The sequence below is a fragment of the Gavialis gangeticus genome, unplaced genomic scaffold (genome assembly GCF_001723915.1).
Source record: "Gavialis gangeticus isolate Ggan-Ray unplaced genomic scaffold, GavGan_comp1, whole genome shotgun sequence".
Lineage (NCBI taxonomy): Eukaryota > Metazoa > Chordata > Crocodylia > Gavialidae > Gavialis > Gavialis gangeticus.
Window position 1 is genome coordinate 61,366,540 of NW_017728993.1, and position 23,253 is coordinate 61,389,792.

The 23,253-nt window shown below is 44.6% G+C and overlaps 1 protein-coding gene across 8 annotated transcripts in view; it reads left to right on the top strand.

Annotated features, from left to right (window-relative positions):
• The first annotated feature begins 1,153 nt into the window (after positions 1–1,153).
• The window catches only part of SEC16B (SEC16 homolog B, endoplasmic reticulum export factor), a 55,389-nt gene continuing 33,289 nt past the window's right edge, over positions 1,154–23,253 (top strand). For 3 of the 8 annotated variants that reach the window (XM_019501831.1, XM_019501832.1, XM_019501833.1), the window contains exons 1-15: positions 1,156–1,276; positions 1,985–2,134; positions 3,708–4,071; positions 5,266–5,372; positions 7,689–7,809; positions 9,092–9,206; positions 10,420–10,567; positions 11,450–11,607; positions 12,594–12,655; positions 13,949–14,084; positions 14,730–14,960; positions 15,392–15,489; positions 16,999–17,080; positions 17,714–17,831; positions 20,265–20,376. In XM_019501831.1, the coding sequence (XP_019357376.1) occupies positions 3,773–4,071; positions 5,266–5,372; positions 7,689–7,809; positions 9,092–9,206; positions 10,420–10,567; positions 11,450–11,607; positions 12,594–12,655; positions 13,949–14,084; positions 14,730–14,960; positions 15,392–15,489; positions 16,999–17,080; positions 17,714–17,831; positions 20,265–20,376 (1,787 nt within the window). In that variant the 5' untranslated portion in view covers positions 1,156–1,276; positions 1,985–2,134; positions 3,708–3,772. Of the gene's footprint in view, positions 1,277–1,984; positions 2,160–3,707; positions 4,072–5,265; positions 5,373–7,688; positions 7,810–9,091; positions 9,207–10,419; positions 10,568–11,449; positions 11,608–12,593; positions 12,656–13,948; positions 14,085–14,729; positions 14,961–15,391; positions 15,490–16,998; positions 17,081–17,713; positions 17,832–20,264; positions 20,377–23,253 lie in introns of all 8 variants that reach the window. The other 5 variants (XM_019501825.1, XM_019501830.1, XM_019501828.1 and 2 more) reach the window with 4 other exon arrangements.

Below are 23,253 nucleotides of genomic sequence, written 5' to 3' on the forward strand. Positions count from 1 at the left end.
GTACTACTGCATAATAGCAAAGGTACATGGTCTTTTCCTGATGCTTAATGTGCAGTAGACTAATTCTACTGGCCATTAGTGCATTAGCACAGCTTTAGTCTACTGCACATTAAAATTAGTCTACTGCTCATTAAGCGTCTTATGTAGACATACCCAGTAAGTTCTCGAGAACCTGTGCGTATTCTAACTACAGAAGAGAAGAGAGAAAACTTCTCAAGTAAGGGCTGTGGCAGGAAACTGTAAGTGGTTTCTTTATCCATGGTTGGGAAACAGTTGAGGATCACTAAACCAATAACATAAGGTGCTTTGTATCTGGACGTTTACTTGCTTTTACAGGGCTTTCCCTTATTTTCCTGAGACCTGCATTTTAAATTTTTTCAGAGTGCCGTAGGAGGTGACTAACATTTGTACTCATCTGTGTGATTGAGACTTTTGAATGTTACAGTAGAGTATTCAGGGGTATAGGTTGTAGTCATGTTGGTCTAAGGACATAAGCAGACAAGATTCTTTGGGTAAATCTGGTATCTTTTATTAAACCAACTCAAATAGTTGGAAAATTTCTTCTTTGCAAGCTTTTGGGTACAAATACCCTTCATCAGGCTGAGGAAGCATCTGCAGACCAACTAAACAAGGAACCTTAATTAGCGTGTTCCATTTATATCTCGGCATATTGGCCACATGTTGAAATCAGATATTGTGGTGATATATAGGAACATATGTAGAATAGAATAGATCCACTAGTTATTAGGTAATAGAAGGAAAAGATTAGTGATTTTTGGACTTGCGTGATGGATTCCTGTTGAGAGACAAGGGAACCAGACAAGTGGAAAGAAAAAGTGAAAACAAACTAAAATATGATCTTCTTTTATTGTAAGGAGGAGAGGAAAAGTCCTCACTGGTTAACAAGTTAACTTGGGAAGTTTGTCTTTCTCTTTTCTTTGGCTGTTTTAGTTTTAAATTCCATATGTCCCAGGCTGCCTGGATCTTAATGTCTCAGGAAGCCTAAATATAAACAGGAGAGCAAACCCTTGCAGCACTGAGCAAGCAGTCAAAAGATGGGTTTGTCCTGAGGCATGTGAGGTCCGTACTTTGCTCTGCTTAGTCACGCTGGTGAGGCCCCTGAGCTGGAAGCGAGCCGGGAGCACTGATCCAGAGCAGGCAGAGGTTCAGACAGGCCTCCGCTGATGTGGCAGGTGGACTTTGACAGCTGTTTACAGGAACCCGGGGAGCTCAGTCCAGGTCTGCAGAGTTGCTGGCGGTGGTCTCATTCAAGCAGGTGTGTGTATGTGCTGAGGGGCATCTCACTGCTCGCTCTGCTTTTGCCAGGTGCTGGTTGTCCTGTGACCCCTGGGAAATGGTCATTTAAACCTGTTTCACTTAGTTCTGGGTGGTGGAATGGCCTGTACTTGGAACAGATTTATTTACCCACAAGTGTGTTTACTAGACTGGTGTTTACTTGGGTGGTTATACTTTGTATTGTGTAGGTGGACCTCAGGCTGAAATCACAGTAGTAAGCAGTGTAAATGTCCACCTTGAGGACAGCCCAGAATAATTTGGTCAAGGTTATGAGAGAGAGGGGGAGATTAACTTTTGGAGTGGGAGGAGGAGAGCCAGTTTATTTCAAATAAATAGCATCAAACCTTGATTCCACACACCCATGAGCCTGGAAGGCTTTTGAACTCCATGAGGCTTCAGTCCTTTTTCAGGAGCAGTTTGGAGGTGCAGTGCTCTACCAGGAGGTCTAAGAGTCTCTGAGGGGCATAGTTTCTGTGCTAGCCTTTCTAACAATGCAGGATACGTTCACTTCTGTGCCTGCCAAGTCACGGGGCTGCAGACTAGAGTCACTGCTCACTTTGGGGAGGGGAGCGCTGACCAGCAGGGCAAGGCTTACAGGATCTACCATTCAGGGGATTGCAAGGGCTGATGTTGTTCCAAGCCCCTATATGGCTGCACAAGGGTGAGCATGTCTTTCTGTTCATAACAGGTCATATACCCTGATCTGCACAGCCTGGAGATCTAGATCCCAGTTTTGTGGGGAGGGCCTATTTCTTGAGTATTATATCTAGCAAACATTTGGCTGTTTCTGAATGTTCGAGGAACTGTCTGTCTGCTCTGGATGGGACCTCTGGATCTGGTGAGGCCTGGAACACTGTGATAAAGTGAGCACACAGTGGTGGCTCCTTTCTGCCCTGCACTACTTCTGTGTTGTTTATTCTGGTAGGAATTTTGGTATTACGTTGCACATGGCAAGGTGATAGGGACAGGGGGCAAGCAGGCAGAAGCAAAGATAGCTTAGAAGTCATTGTGCTGTCAGATTGCCCGCTCAGCTGGTGATACTTCTGGGGCGCCTCTACATGGTAAAAACCATGTTAATGCGCTAATGCACAGTCAGATTAGTCTACTGTGCATTAAGTATCACAAAAAGACTGTGCACTGTTGCTACTGCACATTATTGCCGGGTACAGCACATTTATGTAGTACCTCATATTAGAGGTACTAAACTTAATGTGCTGTAGCAATGGCACATTAATGCACATGTAGATGCACCCCTGGGAGACAAAATCCCCTACTGAAGGGTGTGGTGTTTCAAGACAGACAATTATTTAAGGTCCATCTTCCCCTTACAGGGCCTGGGTGATGTTGTAGTCTAGCTGGCAAACAGGTAACTGGTAAAGACTCAAGTAGCGTGCTGGAGGAGAGGTCTCCATGAAGACCCCTGTGCCAGAGCTTCCTACTCCAGAAACATATTTGGTATTTTGGGGTGGTTGACAGCACATTGTCTCAGCTCCTTGCACCTGTGAGGCTGACCTAATTTGCTGGCTCATCTCTCTCCCTCCCAGCTCAGAGCACACTGACCAAGGCTTGAAAAACACCTGCTCGCCATAGGACTAATTCAGCTAGTCAAAGATAGTCAGCCAAAAAGGTTCAGGGACAGTGGCCTGATGAGAAAGCACAACAGCTTGGCAGCTACTGGCTGCCCAGGGAGGCCACATGGAGCTCTTGTGTCATCCGATGCCTAATTTGAAACGTTCCAGCTACTGAAAGGCAGGTAGAACTTTCTCTTTCTTCTCTACTCTGGTCTCTTGACCCCACTGTAAAGCAGCAGTTCAGTTATTCAGTTTCCCTCTTGCTCCTGTTTATTTTCTTAAATTATTCTTTTGAGAAATAGCTTTATCTCTTGCTTTTGATGCTACCTATAGTTTCCCAACCATCTCTAGCAGCAGCTCTTCGAAGCAGATGAGATTTTGACAGTTTTACTGCTCTCACTGGATTGTGAATTACAGGAGTGAAACTGATTAATCTTGTTCTGCAAACTGAACACTCAGCAGCAATCCAGGTACCACTGGCTGACTGGAGATTCAGGAAGGCAACACTAGCCTAGTTTATACTTGGCAGGTAATCATTGAAACTGCAAAAATATGGGAGCTTTTTGTTTTCTAAGATGGAAAATAAAATTCTGCAGAAATTCATGTTTTAGGCCTCCACACTTGCCAAGGAAGATTTCCAGCTTCTCACTGGTGAGTGGACAGGTGGATTTTCCATGCTTTCCTGCTGGCTCCCTGAAGAGACTCAAAGAGCAGTAGATTGACAGAGAGGCTGATGGATATTATGACACTGGAAAAATGGCAGTGCACTTTGTAGGTTGCCCTGAGGTGGTTCAGAGCTCATTTAATCACATGCTTTGGGATTTACTCTTATGTTTGCAGGAAACTAAATTAGATTTGGAACTGAAAGAAGGCAAGCCAGGAAGAGACTCCACAGCAAGTCCCAGATGGAGCCTTGGACACCCCCATGGCCACCTCAACCATGGGAGAGGCATGTAGCCCCAGTGAAAGGCCAGGACAGGGGTCAACGGAGGCAAGTCTACCACAGACCGCCCCCTCAATCCAGGCCCAATGGTGAGAGGTACTACCACCAACGACAAGGCCCACAAACAGGGCCTCAACCTTGGCAAGATTCCTGGGAAGAGTACTATCACTACAGCTATCCTTGGAGGCCAGGGGACTGGATTAGGTCGGATTCCAGGGCAGAATATTATGAAAGTAGTTATCCTCCTAGACCATATTCAAGGTAAAGTATGAATAAAATGAACTAACCATATAGCTCAAACTGTTCTGTTTTTTATTCTTCCATGTTCTCCTGGATAACCAGTTACTAAAGAAAGAATTGTAGTCACTGCTATGCCTATGGATGCATCCTGGTTTCCATTCTCATCCCCTTTTTATGGTCATGCATAAGTTTCTAAATCTTTTAATACTGGGACCAAACATTTCTAAATTGATGTAATCAAAAAAGTGAATTTCTTTTGAAAGTTTGAGTAAATAATTTGTTTGAGTAAATCATTGGTTTCTTTGTTTGAAATTAAGGAGAGCAATAAGCAATAATATAGCACAAAATTATGGCAACCTTGGTAACTTTATTGCTGGAACAGCTGTGGGTAGAAGGATAAAATGTTGGAAGGAGACATCCTTCATCGCGTAGAAATGAATTTGAATGTTATGGCATGGATAGGTTTTGATTTGATCAGGTTATGGTCCTCATGTTATGCCTGCATAGTCCACTTTGCACACTTTTTCTGCTAAGCTTGTGGAATGCTCAGCTAAGGACAATGGCGCATGTGCATGGGGCTAAATCCGCTCCCAAGAAAATTGTACAAGGGTTGATCTGAGGTACCTGAGGAACATGGTAGCTTCAAAGCTTTGGAGAAAAAGGCTGTGTTTTTCCAAGAGCTCCCTAAGATGCCCACATACATAGATTTAATAGATTTCGTAGACATTAGGGCTGGAAGGGACCTCATAAGATCATCGGGTCCAGCCCCCTGCCTAAGGGGCAGGAAGTCAGCTAGGGTCAAAGGATCCCAGCAAAACCCATCTGTTCTTTCTCCTGGGCACCATCATGCCAGGCACTTAATACAGTTAAATTGCTCAGGCCAATGGTTCTTTGTGACTTGAATCTTTATTTTATCGAACTACTTTCACAACAAAGTCTGTCTCTCAGATGGGGAGGTGAATTCAACCCTAAACTTAAGACCTGATCTTTTGATCCTTGAACTTCCATCTTAGAATAGGTCCTGCTTGTTTCCTGGTCTCCTGACCCTGGAACTACTTATGATGTAACGTGTGTCTTTAGCTCTGGAATTGTATATTCCCATGAACTGAGGGAGTAGGAGCAGCTCCTCAGTAGCCCAGTATTGACATGGTTCTGAGATGGTTCCTCATTCTTTTATCCTCCTTTGTAGTCATCACTCTCTGTGTTACATTTCAGGCAAGGTCATGAGGATCCACGCTGGAACTACCCAGCACCAAGCTCTGGGGAGGATTATTCTTATAAAGATTATTACAGACACCCACCAGCAGTGCAGGATGACAGAGGTATTGTATATTTCTATAGGAATTAAGGCTATTCTGCTTGCTGTTCATTCCTGGCGTGGGTAGTCCAATCAGCTGTTACACTGGCCTGGCAAAACCTTTAGCATTAATCCTGTCTGATGTGTGCCTGGCCTGATAGACATATACCTCTTTGTCATGGTGGCCAGCCCTGTTAGAAGAGGAGAACTGCTTGTTGCTGCCATTGGGTTTGATTAGTGTTGCTGTTGTCCTTGTTGGGTGTTGTCACGCTCCAGCTGGACTCTGCCAGCTTTGCTCAGCAACAGATGCCTTCAAGCACTTTCCTCACAATCTGGAAAGCCCCTATTTGGTTGGCTACATGGCCCCTGGCCATGTGCTGGGGAAACCCTGTCCCCTGTGAAAAACCCTGCTTGAAATTGTGCTTGTCATCTGGCCTATAAAAGCTAAGGTTTCCCTGGGGAGGAGGAAGAGAGAGAGAATTCACCGCGCAGGGGGGAGAAGCCAGAGCATTCACCGCTCAGTGGGTAGGCCTGGCCAGCTTCCCACAGCTTCTCCTGCCTCTGGGACCATCAGGCAATCATCTGTGCACTTGATCATACTCGTTCGTTCCGTTCTCGGATCCATCGTTTTGTTTTTCGTTCTTTCGTCCCTTATTTGAACCGGGACAGATCCAAGTGTAACCACCTGCGCAGCCACATCTACACCAGTGGTGCGTAAGTGAGAGATCAAAATAAAATGTTCTGGAACTGTTACGAGTCTACCTCTCCCTCTCGCAAACCAAAATCAGGGGATAGAACCCACCGGGGCTATAGCCACAACCTGGCTCACGCCCTGAACAGGTGTTATCGATGTATTGTCAGTGTTGACTTCTTAGGAACTGTGGTGTTGACGAAGTCACAGCTTAGAGATTCCAGCATCAATCTTGTTTTAAAGAATGACCACAGATTTGGTTTGGTGACAAACATTTGACCAGGTTTATTGTCTACAAGTACAGCCCTAATACGTTTTGGCTTAACAAGTACATCAGAACAGGAATTAAGGCATTTGTATGTACGACAAGGTAATCAGCACAATACCGCACAGGTTCCCCTAGGCCGCTACAAAGTTCCCATACTTTCCAACCCTCCTTTTATATAATTATCAAAACAAATTATGTATTGCATTCCATCTGTATTTTGAATGTCTCAAACTGTCCTGTATCATGGGCTTGTTTCACATCCTGACCTGGGTGTTCCTGTTTTAGTCATATCATGCAGGCACAGGACTATCCTACACCTTGTACAGCCATCTTCTGCTCCCATCTTCTGGCAAGAGTTCCCATCTTTCCCACATACCACGTTTTGCTTCCATAAGGAGTTCATGCATTGGTCAACTTTGCTAGTCAGGCCTACTCTCACCAATTCTTTAGCAAAGCCTTTGTGTAAGCTGTATAAATCAATCAGTGTTCCAGTGAGGCCTGCAGTTGCCTCCTCAAGCACCTCTTCTGTATTGAGCAGAAGGGCTTGCTGCAGGGCATCCAAAAGTATTCTCCCTCTCCTGAAGAGCACAACTTGCTGCCCACATTTCCAGTCCCTGAGTCATGGACCCTTGATGCCATGTTGACTTGGGCTTGCAGTTGAAAGGTGTTTTCAGCAGCAGCCTTTACATGCAGGGTTATGTAAGGAGTTATACTGATAGGTGCTCAACCTCTAGCCCATGGGCCAAATTTGGCCTGCAGAGCCATGCCATTTAGCTTATGGGCTTCCCTACAGGTCTAGAAATTTGGCAGCGGGAAAGCAATGCCAGCATTAATTGTCATGGCTTCCAGAATTGTTGCAATTAACATTGCCACTGCTACCTCACTGCCAAATTTCTGGACCTGTGAGAAGCCCTGTGGATAGAATAACACAACCCTGCATGCCAGGGGCTGAAATGTATTTTTGTCCATACCCTAAGGTTGATGTACCAGCCAAAGCCCAGAGTACTCACCATCAGTCCCAAATGGAATGGGATAATTCTGATTTTTTTTGCTAGAAGGCCCATTCTACTAGTCTTATGATATTTCTGACATAAAAGGATGGAAGGAAGAAAGAAGTCTGTGTGTGTGTGTGTGTGTGTGTGTGTGTGTGTGTGTACGCTTGTGCATGTGCATGTATTGTGCATACAGACATAGAGCTATGATGTATCTTCTGATTTGTCTTCACATAACAAACCAGAATAATTTAGAGACAATGAATTATGAATAGCAAATCCTGATCAGTGCCTGTGACTCATTGTTGTCTCTTTTTTAATCTAACTAATGCTAATTGCACTGAAGAAGAAATGCTACAGCTTCACTGTTGTTTTCTCTTGAGCATGCAGATCCAAGTCAAGGAGATCCTTATGGCAGACAGGCAGATTACTTGGATCAGAGCTATAGCAGAGACTTTGGTCATGACCAGGCCAACAGCGCATTTGTGCAAATGGATGCAAGACAGTACAGGTAAGGAGGATTAGGAAGGGAATGCCTGTCAAATGTGCGCAAACTTTGCCCCCACCCATCCTATTTAGCAGTTAGCAGAATCTATGGCACATTGTCTTTACACCTCTGTAGATCAGGAGGGCTCTGGATGCTGTGCAGAACAAAGAGCTGTAGAAACAAATGGACCTGGAGTCCACATTCTACGTGATAACAACACTAAACAGGGTTGCCTCCTATTGCTTCAGTTAACCATGCTGGAAAACTGGCTAAGAGGTGTATAGGAATACTGTACAGGTAGGTTCACTAACCCCAGCTGCTACACTGGAGCTGCGTTTATCCCCAGGGTTAGGTAGAGAGTGTGTGGAGCAGGTTAGCATGTGGGGAATCACAGAACAGCACTTCAGCTGCAAAGTTGAGCTGATGGGAAGAATTTCTGGATTCATTCTAATGCTTGCAGCACATGTGCTTCTACTGCACATTCTAGCTGCTGATCTCAGAGTTCCCTGCAAGCAGGAATACTCATTCCTCATGAACCCCTGTGCAGAGCTCCCTGGCAACAGTAATGATGCCCCACCCTGAATTTCAACCAGCTAAGTTATACCTACCTCGTGCCAGTGTGCCCAGGGAGTAAAGAACCACAGGTGGGCTGTGCAGCTAGGATTAATATAGCCCTTAGGATCTGAGCCAGTGCCTATTGAAGTCAACAGAAAAACTCCCATTGATATCAAGACTTTTAGCTCAGTCTCCTAGATTATAAACTGTATTGGAGAAGTACTGTGTCTGCCCCCCCCCAACAAAACAAAACAAAACAAACAAAAAAAACCCACTAAGGAAATAGATATGATGATGATGAGTTAAGTTTTGATGGTGTGGCCTGCATGGTTGCAGCTAGAAGGGGTCTGAGGCTTACAGACAAGTTTTTTTCAAAACCTATCAGTAGTTTATAAAGCAGACAGGGCACTAAATATCTTTAGAAATATGACCCTTTTAACTTTAAAGTCACTTTTCATCTCACTGGGATATAGCAGGTTGGCTGCAATGCTACAACCCTGGTCTATCTGGCAGGAGCCAGAGTCTACTCCAGAAGTTGCAGAGACCTGTCCTGTTTCTTCTTATTACCTGTGTCTTTGTCTAGCACCCATATACATACCACTGTCCAATACTTTGCACCTTGTGGGGAGCTGCCAGTACTCACACTTTATGGCACTGGCACTGAGCCCATTTCCAGTGGATTCTATGGACTTGCAATGGTTTATGGCATCTCTACCTTCATGTTGGGTCTTGACTCAGTTCCCTTTCATAGATCAAAGAACAATGACTCCTATGAGGAGAGTTACATCTCTAACTCCAGGCAGGAGTGGACCGGGGAGGCACCCCAAAGGAGCTCCTTGGAGGAGGCCAGCATCCAGCCACATGAGGTAACCACCTGAGAATGATGACAGGGAGGTTTGGGAGAAGATCTGTCTGTTCATCCGCAGGCAGGAGGAGCATTGTGTAGTTGTTAGAGAGAAGCCAGGCAATCGGAAGACCTGGGCCTTATCCCTGGTACTTCCCTCAACCTTTTTACATGACGTCGAGCAAATTCCTATGCTGCCTAGTGCCTCAGTTTGGCAGTCTGCAAAGTGGGGGAAAACACTATGTCCCTGTCTTACAGGGTTATTTTGAAGGTTAGTTCAGTACTGTTTGGATAGTACTTCGATACTTTTATGCAGAGCCTTGGTTATTACTGTTGTGATTATAAAATCTCCTGCTGGGCTTTCACTTATACTTCACAGGCATCTGAATACAGAAGCCTCCCTTGTTGTGCCTGATATTGGTTGAAAGGCTGATCTTATTGGGTAATTTCACTCTTGGTTCTTCTAGGGTATCCATTTTCCTCTGCTTACTTCGCATATCTTCCCCAGGTTGCTGCCCAGCAGCATAGCACTCTGTTACCAGGGTAGGTAGATGGAAGCTCTGCATGCGGCACAGTATTGCTTATCCAGACCACAGAGAGGAGACCCTATCCAGATTTACTGTGTTTTGTGAACAACTGCCTCCAGGGCAATTTTTTCCTGATAGGAGATGCTCTTTTGGTTCCTGCAACCCAGCTGGTGGCCACATTGGAGTGATCACATCATGTCTGTTTGAGGTAGTGGGATAGATCCACAGCTGTTTTAAATTGGCATAGCTCCACGAAAGTCAGTGGAGCTCTGTTGAATTATGCCAGCCAAATAGCTGAATTGCATTTAGCAAAACTTTTGGGAATGACCAGGTACAAACTGAAACTGTCTTGGACTCTAAACTTCTTGATGTTATCTGAGGGAAGGCATCGTTACCCTCAGCAGTGGTGCATGCTGCCTGTCTCCCTCTGTGCCGGATTCACCATAGAGATGAGGTAATTGTGTCTCAGCCTGAGAGCATAGCTCTGTAGTGCAAGCAGTGGAGGCTTTTGGTGTTAGCTCTAAAACAATTTTTTCAATCCCAATTTTGGTGAAAGCTGTGGCACTCTCACTACAAACTGGTTTAATTTCATTTATACTACATTTCATGTTTTCCCATCTTCCCTGTCTTCACTTCCACCTTCCTTTTCTCTCCTACCCTTTTCCCTTTCACTTTCTTTGTGTCATCTTGGCTTGTCTTTTCTCTTAGCTCTCAGGCACTGGTGAGCCCAGTCTGCTTCAGCAGTACAAGGAATCTGGCCTCAGCTCCAGCAGTTATGAACTCAGTCAGTACATTTTTGACTCTTCCAATCAGTATGACCCCGCTCCATCTGAAGCTTGGAGTCCAGTTCATACAGGTGGGTAACCATGAAACCACCAAAGACCTCAGGTGAGGCCAGGATTATGCACGAGCTCTAGTTAGGGAGACAGGGGACAAGTTCAGGATATGCCATTGCCCTCGCTCATGAAACTAAAAAGATTCAGAGGGGGATGAGTGGCCTTTATTTGAGGAGCTTGGAATGTGAAGAGTGATGCTGTTTATTGGCCACTTACTGGGGGTTTGTCTATGGATGGACATATAGAACCTGTTGCCAGATTTGAAAACTGGAATAATTATCGTAAATAGAAAAATATCATACCTTGCAGAAATTTAGGATATGTGTATGTATTCTCTTTGTCTTTAATAGATGATCACATTGCCCTAAACAGAGCTATTCTGATCACCGTCACCTCTTAGAACTTTGCTATGTCAGTTGAATTGTGTTTTAGTGTCACTGGCCTCTGTTGCCACAGCCCTGCTTTTAGAAGCATAGTCACATGCGTAAGGAGCTTCTGAGTGAGTCTGTGTGCATGAGGGTTGGCACAGAGACCATTTAAAGTTATCTAGAAATGGAAACTTGATTTAATTTTTTTCAAGTGCAAATGCTCTTTGGATCTTCCTGAATTATAGCATTTTGGGGTTACTTTTGCAAGGGCCGTGCAAGAGTCAAAGCTACCATAAAAATACAATAATTCTTGTCTCTGGCAACACTGGACCCACTACTATGCAAATATGTCAGAAGGCCCAGGAGAGACCTGCGAACCTGTGGCACTGGCTCCTTGTCATTTGTGGAGAATTCAGTGAAGTCATCCCTGGAAGAGAAAGTTGGGTGCTTTCCCTCACTCTCTCTGCAAATATGAACAGTGCTGAGTAAAAACCAGAGAGCTGATTTTGGCTTGTGTCTATGTTTATTTTTTAGAGGAGGCCTCATTGGCCACCCTGCACCATGTGGCACCCCTCAAGTATTCACTCCCTCATGTGCCGGTGTGCTTTGGAGCAGGAGGCCATCTGGTCCGAGTGTGCCCTAATTTCCCAGCTGAGGGGCAGCCTGCCCTTGTGGAACTGCACAGCCTGGAGGTAAGCAATCAGCGGAGCCCCTCCAATGGAGACTAACTACTTTCCAATTAATCCAAACAGCCCCATTAATCCTCAGAGCCTCAGGTACCATACCCACACAGCCTCTTTCACTGTGAAACTTCAAATAAAGCTGTATATTTTGCATCTCCCTGCCCCCACCCAAAGCTCTGGCTGAACTCTGCTCTGCAGGTAGGCAACCTTGGCCCAGTGGAAGGGATCTGATTCAGGGCTCAGGCCATTCTAGTTCTTACAGTTTCTTGAGTGTGATACAGGTTGTTTTTGTTAGTTGATTACCATCATTCAAGTCCTACAGGAGTCACTTGGACTGGTTCTTATACCAAATGGCTGGTCCGTTCTGATGAGATGTTTTGGAGTTACAGCTGTCATCTTAGGAGAGGTGGGGGAGTGACTGGGGGGAAGGATGGCCTGCTGGTTATGACACTAGCCTCCCTTGGACTTGGGGGACTTTGGTTCTAGTCCTGGCTTTGGCACAGACTTCCTTGTCACCTTTACTTAGCTGCTCTGTGCCTCTACTTCTCATCTGCAAAATGGGTATGTTAGCCCTTTCTGAAAATGCAGAAAGGAGAAATACATTGATGATTGTGGGGGGCTCAATGGGTATGGTATGGGATTCCAAACAAGTGCCTCAAGTAGACTGTACTTCTAACTGGAAGGTTGTCTCCATAAAGTCAGCCTGTTTTCTTCCTGCTATAAACATTAAACTGAGTCTTCTTCCTTCCAAAGGCAAGAAGTATATGACCCAAATGCCATCCTAAAGGACAATTGTTTCTTAAAGTTCACCATCTAACCAACACAATATCTTAGTGCATCTGCTCTGTAACAATATGGATTCGCTAAAGTTCCCCGGAGGACTTTTACCCAGATTGTCAGGCCATTTGCTGAAGCGCCTCAGCTTTCTGCGTGTTCAGATGGAGCTTTAACCAGGCAGGAAGAAGCCAGTCACTGAATCTGCTCTTGTTTTCTAGGTCATCTTTGATAACACAAAAGAGCAAGAGGAACTGCAAGCGTTCCCTGGGCCTCTGGTCAGGTACAAAGTCATCAAAAGGGCATAGTAAACCATACTTCTCCGTATTTCTTGCTGCCTAGAAACACAGCCTCCTTTCAGGCTGCACTGTAGTATTTTGTACCAGCTTGACCATCTGAGTAGTATAATTACTTAAAGAATTGGAGATGAGCCCTAGCCAGGGCATTTTGATTCAAATTTCAAAGATGAATAGATTTGAAGTATTTAGATCCAGGTATTTTTGTTAGGCTTATTTTGTAGATAAGGCTCATTTGTAAAGTTCCAAACTAGGCTTATATTCAGGACCTCCCCTGACCTCAGATTTGGGATTTAAGGTTTTTGTTTTTTTGAGAATATCCATCCTCCATTGCTTGAAGATTTGGCTTGAATATTTGGCCCTATTTTGGAGTTATGTCCCAGCAAACCTGGTTTTAGAAAGGTCTCCTGGACATCCAGTATCTTTGTACAATCAGTGATCTATGCAACCAGAATATTCAGTTTTGGCAAGCTCTTAAGCTATGAGTACTAAGGCCTGATTTTGAAGCCCTTAGGAGTTGAGGTTAAGTAAGTGAAAGCCTGGTGGGTGTTTCCCTTTTGATACATTAAATGTGTTCTCTTTTACATTGGTTATCTTGATATGGCATTCAGTAGCTCATGGGCAAAGCTCATGAGAGAGGAAACAGCCTGTTTAAAGGAAGGAGAGTGATGAAATTACAAAAGGAGAACTGAGGAAGTATAGAAGTTGGGTAGAAACGTAAAGATCAGAAGATAGTAGAACAACAGAAGGAGACACCAGAGCAGCATTAGGATTGCTAGAACCCAACAATTCTAAGTATATTTGACATTCTCTGTTTACAGATTAATCAGGTAAAAATGTCCTAAGGGCACTAAGAAGGGATTTCAGATATATTGTGAATCATTCTAGTTGAGCCATCTGCAAAATGGGAATAAGAATAACCAGCTGCTATCTTTGCGTTGTTATGGGGTGCTTTGTGTATGAGGTGTGTAAGAGTGGCTGGAGCAGATGTTCCTGTGGACCACCTATTTATTACATAGATACCTGAGGGTGCAGAAGACTGGACTTGATGACACAAGATGTCCCTTCCAGCCCTATGCTCTTATATTTTGCGAGCCTTGCATATGGGTACAGTTGTTATTGATTTGCATATGAAGAGCTTTTTTTCCCCACCTCCTGCCCCCTTGAGCCTCTGGAGTCCTCCACATGATTCATAGATTCCTCCTTGATGTCCCTGGGGATGCCATCTTCTATACTTGCTGACATCTCCCACACTTTTGCTTCTGTGATTGTTTCTGCAGGGAAGATTTGCACAAGGTGGATGTGATGACATTTTGCCATCACAGAGTGGCCATGAGCTGTGACCTGACAACTCAGAGAGGCAGAGATTCCGCCCTACTTTGGAAACTCTTGATCCTGCTTTGCCGTCAGAATGGGGTACGTGCCTGCATTGCAAGGTGCTGTTATAGAGATATGCCAAAGCTTTTGAGTCCCTTTGATTCTGTTATGGAGAGCTTGTAGTGAGGGTCCCTAGTATAAATGTGAAGCAACCAAGTATTGCTAATATGGAATCTTAAATGGATCACACTTTCTCAGTCTCGTTGCCCAAAATACTGGGTATATAGAAGAAATGCTGGTTCAGGGCTGCTGCTTGTACCAAGGGGTACCAATGTTCCTGTACAACAGCACCACTTACAGGGGCTCTGTCAGCTTGGTTTAGGAGCTAGATTTATACTGAAAAGGTGAATAATTATTCAGACCTAATCTGCAGGGGGTCTGCTCTGGGTTGTTAGAAAAAAATACAACAGTAAAATCACCAACATTTGAATTTTACTTATTGACAGCTAGTTACCATGACCGTTTTCCACTAACATACATATACATGGTTAAAAGAGACTCACTGGTGACAGTTGGCAGGATAAAAATCATAAAAGCCAGCAGTGGAAGGGGGAAACTGATGATGAGTGGAAGGTCCAAAAGGAATCACTCATAATATTCAGTCTTGTTCTAGATACCAGACTGCACAGGTCATTGGCCTGGTTTGATATGGCAAATCATGTATTCTTCCCTGTCTCTTTATAGTCCATGGTAGGCTCAGATACAGCTGAGCTTCTGATGCAAGACTGCAAGCGCTTGGAGAAGTACAGAAGGCAAAACCCAGCAGCCAACCTGATCAACTTGACAGATGATGAGTGGTCATCATATGGCTCTGGAACACCAGATCTCCTCACTGGGGAGATCCCACCCATCATGGATACACCAGAACAGATAGTGGAGAAGTTCACCAAGCTACTTTACTATGGCAGGAAGAAAGTAAGTGGCTGATGTACATTTCAGTGTCTCCTCAGCCATTGACCCCCCAGCATTGCCCTGTTTGGAGAGAAGTGGCTGAGTTTCCCTTTGCCTTTCCAAGTCCATTAACCTCTATCTGTAGTTGATGGGGGCTTGGGTGGGGGGTTGAATTATATAGCTGTCTCAGGCCTGAGCTAGCTCAGTGTCTGGGATGAAGAATCACATCTGCAGGAAAAACAATTCATTTCACATGAGACCAGCCTGCCCTAGATGCAGAGATCTCCTAGCAAGACAAGCTTCAACCCAAAAATCTCCAGAGAAGTTAGGCTGGGGAGCCAGAGCTGTTGGTCCCAAACTAGGTGTGGAATTGGGCATTTCCTTCATATCTGTAGAAGAGTGAAACAGTAACAGGTGGTAATAAGATGATTTTTTTATTATTATTTTGGCTGCAGGAAGCTTTGGACTGGGCCATGAGAAACCAGCTGTGGGGTCATGCCCTGTTTCTGTCAAGCAAGATGGACTCACGGACTTACAGCTGGGTGCTGACTGGGTGGGTAGGAATGGCCAGAGGGCAGCTTTCAGGTGACTGGTTTTGCTGGGCACAGCTAACCATTGAGGTGTCACTCATTGCTTTCATGGTAGCCATGCTACAAAGCAAAAACAATGCACAGGTTCCAGTCAAGCCCTTCATGCTCCATTACTTTGTCAGGCAGCTGAATAGGCATGTGGAGGAACCTGTACAGATCTGGCTAGTTTCCTCAGGCATACATGCCTCCAGCTTGGCAAGAAAAACCAATCTGGTGGCTAGGAAGTGGGGGGGAAGCTGCTACTAGACGTTCTGAGATATGGGATGGGGTAACCTGAAACACCCCAGCCATGTGAATGAAAATAACATGGCTTGTGCTGTTCAGCTGGTAAGACAATCTGGGCATGGAGAGAGGGCTGTGAGATAAGGGGAGCATGACCATATTGGGCTGATTGGATAAAGAGGAGCAAGCTCGCTGTCCTGGCGTGGCGTGGCGTGGCGTGGCGTGGCGTGGCGTGGCTTGGCTTGCCTTGGGTGGGGGGTAGCTCACATCTGTACTCACAATAATGCTGTAATCTGGCATCTCATAAAATCCAGCCTTAAAGGAGGAAAAGAAGCAGCATCTTAGACACTAATTCCTTGACTAGCTGCCGCACTTGTGGAGGGTTAACTGAGGGGGGTCCATGTGAAAATCCTTACATGAGTTAGAAGCTGGCTGAGTGAGAAAAGGGTGAATATGCGGTGTTTGAAAGGATCCAGTATTCTCCTTGCACTTACAGGCATGTCTGTTGTTCCAATGTTCCACAATTCTTTGAGATTTAATAGGGCAGCTTACTTAACTTCTCCCCTCCTTCACCAGAAAGTTAAGTCTTTAGGCTAGGGCTACAGCCCTAATGCCCCAACTTCAACTATTTCAGAGAATCTCACCTTTGTACAATTGACCATATTGTAATATAGGAAACATCTCAAGGCTTGTCTGCAAGGGGAGGTTTTTTTAGAAGAACTATTCCGATGAACTTTTTCCAGTTAACCTGCAATGTGGATGCTTTAATTCCAGAATAAATGAATCTTTGACCTGAATTTGGCTAATCTATTTTGTAAGCGCCCACATAGGGAATTAATTAAGAATAGCTATTCTGCTTCACATCTTCCTTTAAACTGAATGAAAATCCTCTGTTCACAGTATGGCTTAGGCAGTTCCCTTCCCTTTCCATTTACAATTGTGTGACATCCCTGTGTAATCTCTTTTTCTGTACTTCAGACAACCTGAACCCTTTCCAGGGAGAAGTTTCCCGGAATTGAGGAGTTCTCCTGTGCAGCTCTCTGGCCTGCAAATAACATAGAGATCACCAGACTTCTGGGATTTATTCTTCTTTCCTTCCTGTGTCATATTCTCACCAACAGCTTTTATTTAACGTTTTCACGGAGCATTTTTTGGGAGGTGGATTGCCATTTTTTCTTTGTATTGGAGATGAATGAGGCCTTGGAGAGCCATGAGCATAATATCCCTGCTTCTCCTCTCTCTGTTTACAGGTTCACCAGCACATTGGCTGCCAATGATCCCCTGCAGACTCTCTTCCAACTCATGTCAGGAAGAATACCCCAAGCAGCTCTGGTACTTATCACATGTGGCCTTCTACTTCCTCCTACAGTGCCTGGCATAGATTTGAAATAGGAACACTGGGCTCCGTGAGTTTCTATAGGAGGACAGGACCAGAACAGCAATTTTCTTCTATAGGAATTTGGGTTGGGTGAAGTATAATAACCACTATCTCTATGCGGGATCGTGTGCCAGTGTTCAGTGGAGGGGGAAGGTGTGAAGTTGACCTGGGGAAACATGAAGCTGATCTTTAGAAGTGCATGGATGGTAGGAGTTGCTGGCTGATGGTGGCATGGAGGGAAAGCGTGGGGGAGGCACCTGGTGACTGGAGCAGATGCTGATACAGAGGGATGAAGTTGGATGAATGTTTTTTGTTACTCTGCATGAGTATCTACCATTAAGTTGGCTTCTTTCAAGAGGCACAGCCACTGGGCAGCACTGGTGAACTTCAGTGAGCAGCAGGAGGAGGTGTAGCATTAATTTCTTGTGGATTTCCCCTTTCTCCCTCTTTACATCCCCATTTCTTTAGAGTGAATGATCCTTCTCTCTGTGAGATTTAATAGCTTTCAACTGAAGTCAGGTAAAGGCTATGTCAAGATGGTGAACTATGTGTTTATCTTCCTTTTCCTCCTTTCTTTTCCTTCCCAGTGCTGTGGAGATAGCAAATGGGGAGACTGGAGACCCCATCTAGCTGTGATATTGTCCAACCATGTTGGAGAGGCTGAGCTGAACCATCGAGCCATTGTCACAATGGGAGACACTTTAGGTGAGCAGAGGCAGATACTGTCTCCAGATCAGAAGTCCACATGCAGCATCCGATAAGGTGCCTTATTGTGCTCACAGATTCAATGCAATCTATTCCAGGAAGCAGGAGAGTAAGGGCTTGAATGGCTAAAGTACAAAACCTACCTGGGGCCCTGAGTGAAAACTGTTTAGTCTCAGTTCATGTCAACTGTAAAGACACCCATATCACCTCCACCACCACAGCAGCTAGGCCTAGCCCTCCAAGCGGTAGGCTAAATATCATTTTGCCTCTAGCTAAAATGGTCTCTCTGAGTCAGCTATTGAAGTTTCTGCTGGTGTATAGCTGGGACACTTAGGAAAAGGGAAGACAAAGGTAGGGCTTATTTACAGTTTCAGTTGCAATAACCTTTGCTGCCATAAGATGACCACTAAAATTGAGAGACCACCCAGAAAAAACAGGCCAACATTTTTAAAGCTGTGATAATGAGGCAGTCATTGCTGTGCCTGCAGTGTGACCTGAGCACTCACAGGTATGCTTGTCTGGACTGGGGACTTGGGGAGTGGCTGGACACCAACTCAGTTTTCTTACCTGGCTCCTGCCTGTGTTTGGGAGTGGTGTGGTAGGGGATTGATGCTTGTTTCTTGAAATTGTGATGATCTGGGATATTTGCTGAGTGCTCTTGTAAGCAGGGAAGGTGCTTTTGCATTTCATATGAACTCAGAAATATCAGGAAGAAATTGGAGCTGGGGAGGGGGCAGTGGTGCCTATTCACACACTGTTCCCAGCCTCCTGGTCACAGCTGAGCCATCAGATACCACCCCGTTAATCTCTCCAGTGCTTGAATGGACCAGGCTGGGGTGGGGCTAGTGCTTCTGTCTTTTCTCTCTTGAATTCCTTGCACAATGGTGTCAGGACAGCTCATGCTACTTTACTTCCAGGCTGAATGCTTGTTCCCTCTTCAGCTGGACACCACAGCTGTATTATTAAATTACTGCTCAGCTTCTCTTAAAATGCTTTGTGACATCTCAAAAGCATATGGGGCTCTAAGTTGTTGTGAACAGATGTGTACATATTTGTGAGCCTTGTGCACCTTCTTCTTTTCATGTGATTTTGTAGTGCATGTAATCATGTGTTTGTGCCTAAACACCTCTGTCAGTTTACAAATCCCAGCCTGTGAACTTGTGGGCCTGGTTTCCTTTGACAAAGTGATCTACATGTTCCACTGCAACAGGGAGCTCCTGTCTGTGTGTGCACATGTGTATGCATGCACTTGTATGTGCATGTGTGTGTGCAGAAGTTCACTGGTATATGCTTTTATGTGGGCATGGACATATGTACATTTCTAACTGCAGTGTTTCACTCCTCATAGTGAGGCAGAAATGGGAGAAGGTATTGCTGTCTTGTATGTACACACTCACAGACAATACATACCGGTGATCTCCAAGCTTTGCTGACCCATGGGAGACAACACTGAGCGAGTAACATGTTGCGGGCAATATCATGCTTTGTTTTTCCATCAGTCTCAGTTTAAACTTTATAATTATCTATGGCCTTGAGCAACATGAGAAGGTTTCATGGTCAACATGCTGCTTGTGAGCTGTGGGTTAGGGATCACTGACATAGGCTGTTTTTACATGTTCCCTGTGAGTGTGTTGGGAGTGTGTGTGCTTTAATTAGAGTAGCTCTGAAAGCCATTCTAATTAAAGCACTGGGAGTGTCTCATGTATTGGTGTTCCTGCGCTTCAAAATGGTGGCAGAGGTGCTTGAACTAAAGCTCATCAAACGAACTTTAGTTCAAGTGCCCCCCCCACCATTTTGAAGCATGGGAACACTGATATATAAGATGCTGACACTAGCTGGAGTGCAGTAATTATCATGCTCCAGCAGACTTGATTAATCGAGTCTGCTCTGACACACTGTAATTATAGCACATTGGAGCAGCCTCTTGGCTCATCTGTAGGTACCCATAGCTGCAAAATCCTGCAGGTATATGGCATCATTGCAGGCTTTGAAATTTATACTCACTTCCCTCTTAGAAACTCCAAACTATCTCAGAGCACAAGTGGCAGATGTGACTGACTGAGAATAACAACTTACTCTGCTCATTCCTAGGGCCAATTAAATGGTGACAACACATTTTGCCACAACTACTATCTTCTGATAGACTGAAATTGGAGTTGTACGCTTACTGGCACCATACCTAAGCAGGGAGCTGATGGCACATGTACTTCTTACCCAGTCAGGTTCCTCTAATTGAAAACAACACTTATTAGTTGGAAGAACAGCAGCAGTGAAGGGGGATGTTGGGGAAGGAACTGAAGTGCTCAATGGGCAGAAGGGGCAAGTTAACTCAGCTGTTTTCTCACATGCAGGTGTAAAAATATTCACAGTAATGTTCATTGCACTCATAGTTTTTGGTCTGTTTAGCTTTTATCTCTTTTTCTCTCTCTCCAGCTGGGAAAGGGCTAATAGAAGCTGCTCACTTCTGCTATCTGATGGCTGATGTCCCTTTTGGTCATTATGGGGTTAAAACAGACCGCATGGCCCTGCTGGGCAGTAGTCACTGGTAAGTAAAGTTGAAGCAGACAGCACCTTGCCAATATAGACAGCTGTTGTTCTGAAAGTTCTTCTCACCCAAGGCTCCAAAAGTAGTAGAATCCCTTCTTTCTGTTAGCTGTGCAAGGGCATGGCCAGACAAGCACATACCCCAGTGTAATTGTAGTGGTGAAAAGGCACCAGGATCAGGAACAGGCAAGTGGTGCAGTTTTCCCAGGGCAGCTGCACACAACAAGCAGGTATTACTGCACCTTGTCACTGTACCATATATGATGAGGGAGTGAGTAATGGCCCATTTGCCTTTAGCAAATACTTCCCTGGAACTGGATATGGACAGACAAACTCTAAAATGGTGTAAAATGTACCACTTGCCCCTGATTCTTTCAGGGCAAAGTTATCCCATTTTGGGGTTTGCATCATTTGCCTACTGACCCCTAAAATTTTTTGAATGGAGGTACAGACCCCTTTGAATGGTAAGTGTGGGTATTCATGTCATTTTAATTTATTGTAGTCATCTTTTGTGGACGCCTTAGACATAGTCTGCAGTTCCATAGGGGTCCATGGACCACAGGCTGAAAATCACTGCTCTAGAGCCTTGCTTCACCAGTATAGACTAATGTTAGTGATAAAAGGCATAGCAGGAGTAATGGCATCACATGCAGATGCTATAGCAGGCTATAGGTCATATAAAGTGCTGATGCTGGATATTTGATCTGTTGTATTGTGCTACCTGACTCTAATTATGGAGGCTTAATCCTAGTTATGAAGGGAGGCCTATTTAATACCCATTCTACAGGAATGGTGTAGAAAGAAATACCAATTATACCAGTATTGAATTATAAGGGTATAAGCCGTAACTGTTACATATGCATCTTCATAGGGTGATATAAATATACCCAAACTGTTATAACTTTAACCTTGTTTCATTGTACTTTGTAGTACCAATTCTTTTCCTTGTTTAAGGCAGTTGAAAGTTATGTATATCTACAGCTTTGGACATAGAAAGGTATAAGGATGTCCCCAAGGCTGCACAGCATGTCACTGAAGAGAGACTGAAAGAAGGGCCACCCCTTGGTCTCATACAGTACCGATGGGGGTCATGCCAAGCACACTGGCACCAGCATTGTCTTCTGGATAGGCTTATTGATCCCTTTATTCTAGTCAGAAGAATGAGAATTCATATGAACAGCACAACACCCAAGCAGCTGCAGTGTCCAGCAGTCAAAGGGTTAATTATATCTGGGCAGCATTACTTTTGGTAAAATGGGAAGATCTTCTAATACAGTTCCATGGGAACATTCACAGTCACCCCATGCCTTACCTTTAACACCAAAGTCATAACTATCTTTTCCCATGCTTCCAATATCAGTAACTAGAAACTGCAGGCTGCCTATGCCAAGTATGTCAGTGGAGAGGCTGCACTTGTGATTAACCCAGTTGTCCACTGGATGTCACTGTGGCTCCACTCCATTCCAGGGGCACCAGTGAGGTGTTGAAGTCCAGGCTAGGAATTGAAGTAATTCAGGTGCAGTCTCATTGTGTCCCTGGGAAAGAATGATAATCTAGTTAATTTGGAGAGGCTCTTTGTTCCCAGTCTCCAAATGAGGGTTGCTTGTCAGCAGTCTCATGTTTCTGGGTCTGATTCACAGCTGCCCTGAATCCTATGTTATCATTTATACTGGTAGAATGGGTGGGTGATCATCAGGATGGGAGTGTTTTCCATTCATGGTGCATAGGTGTAAGTGACTGCACATGGGGTGGGGCCAACCAGTGGCAGATCAGGTCCATAGCCTATAAGAGAGCCCCACGATGGTAATGCCGTAGCTTATTTTAAAGGGACATTATAACTTAGACTGGGGTTTTAATAAAACCTAAAAGTATTAGGTACCGAAAGGGGTGGTGCCTAACACCTGTGTGTTCCTGCAGAAAGCTCAGCTAGATAACTTACCTGAGAAACAATTTCTTGCATGCTATTAGCTCTCCAGATTACTAATGAGGAAAGGACTTTAAGAGTCTAAGTTTATAGGGAGATCTAATACTTGTACTGATATCAAATTATGCTAAGGTAAGCTCTTCCAATGGCACTGTTACATCTGTATGCTTCTGCACCCATACCAGCATAGGAAAACCATTTCAGTTTTAACCCTGTTTTATTCAGGGTTAAAATTACAGCAGTTTAGCCAACACATCATTACAGAAGCAGGCAGATGTAAGTTACCTTGTAACAGCTAGTGTGTGCTCCGAAGTGGCTGCTTCCCCACTCTTAAAGTGATTAAAAAGTATGTTTGCCCAGAGCCTAATTTGCTTTGTTCTGTTCATACTGTTTGCTCATTTTTGGCATTACAGAAATCTCAGACTTTCCCCATTAATAAATACCATGTCACATGCTTAGCCCAAGCACAGACAGTGGTAGTAAATCCTTGTTAAAGTGGCTGAAGTGTTTTGCTGCAGTGTGAACTCCAGTCTCCACTGCATAGTTTTGCTGGCATAACTATGTTGGTTAATCCTTTGAAAAGATTGCATCCCCCTTGTCAATGGAGGCTCCTTGTCAGTGGAGCTATGCTGGCAGAAACCTGGTGTAGACATTGTTACATAGGCAGAGGATGGCTCCTGTCAGCTTAGTTTGAGCCATGTTGGGGAGATGGAGTAGCTAAGCTGGCAGAAAAACCCCTCTTGTTGCCGTATGTCATGGCTCTACTAAGGATGTCTTCCAACATAGTTGTGCCAGTGCAGCCACAGTGACCGAAGGTCCCTTGTAGGGCAAGCTCTGATTTAATGGGATTTGATGTATGCTCTGTGGTTCTGTTAAGTTGCAGGAAATTCCTTGTGAAGTATGGTGATGAGTGGGATAGGCATTGTGGGAGGATAAAAAGGTTCCTTACCTCAT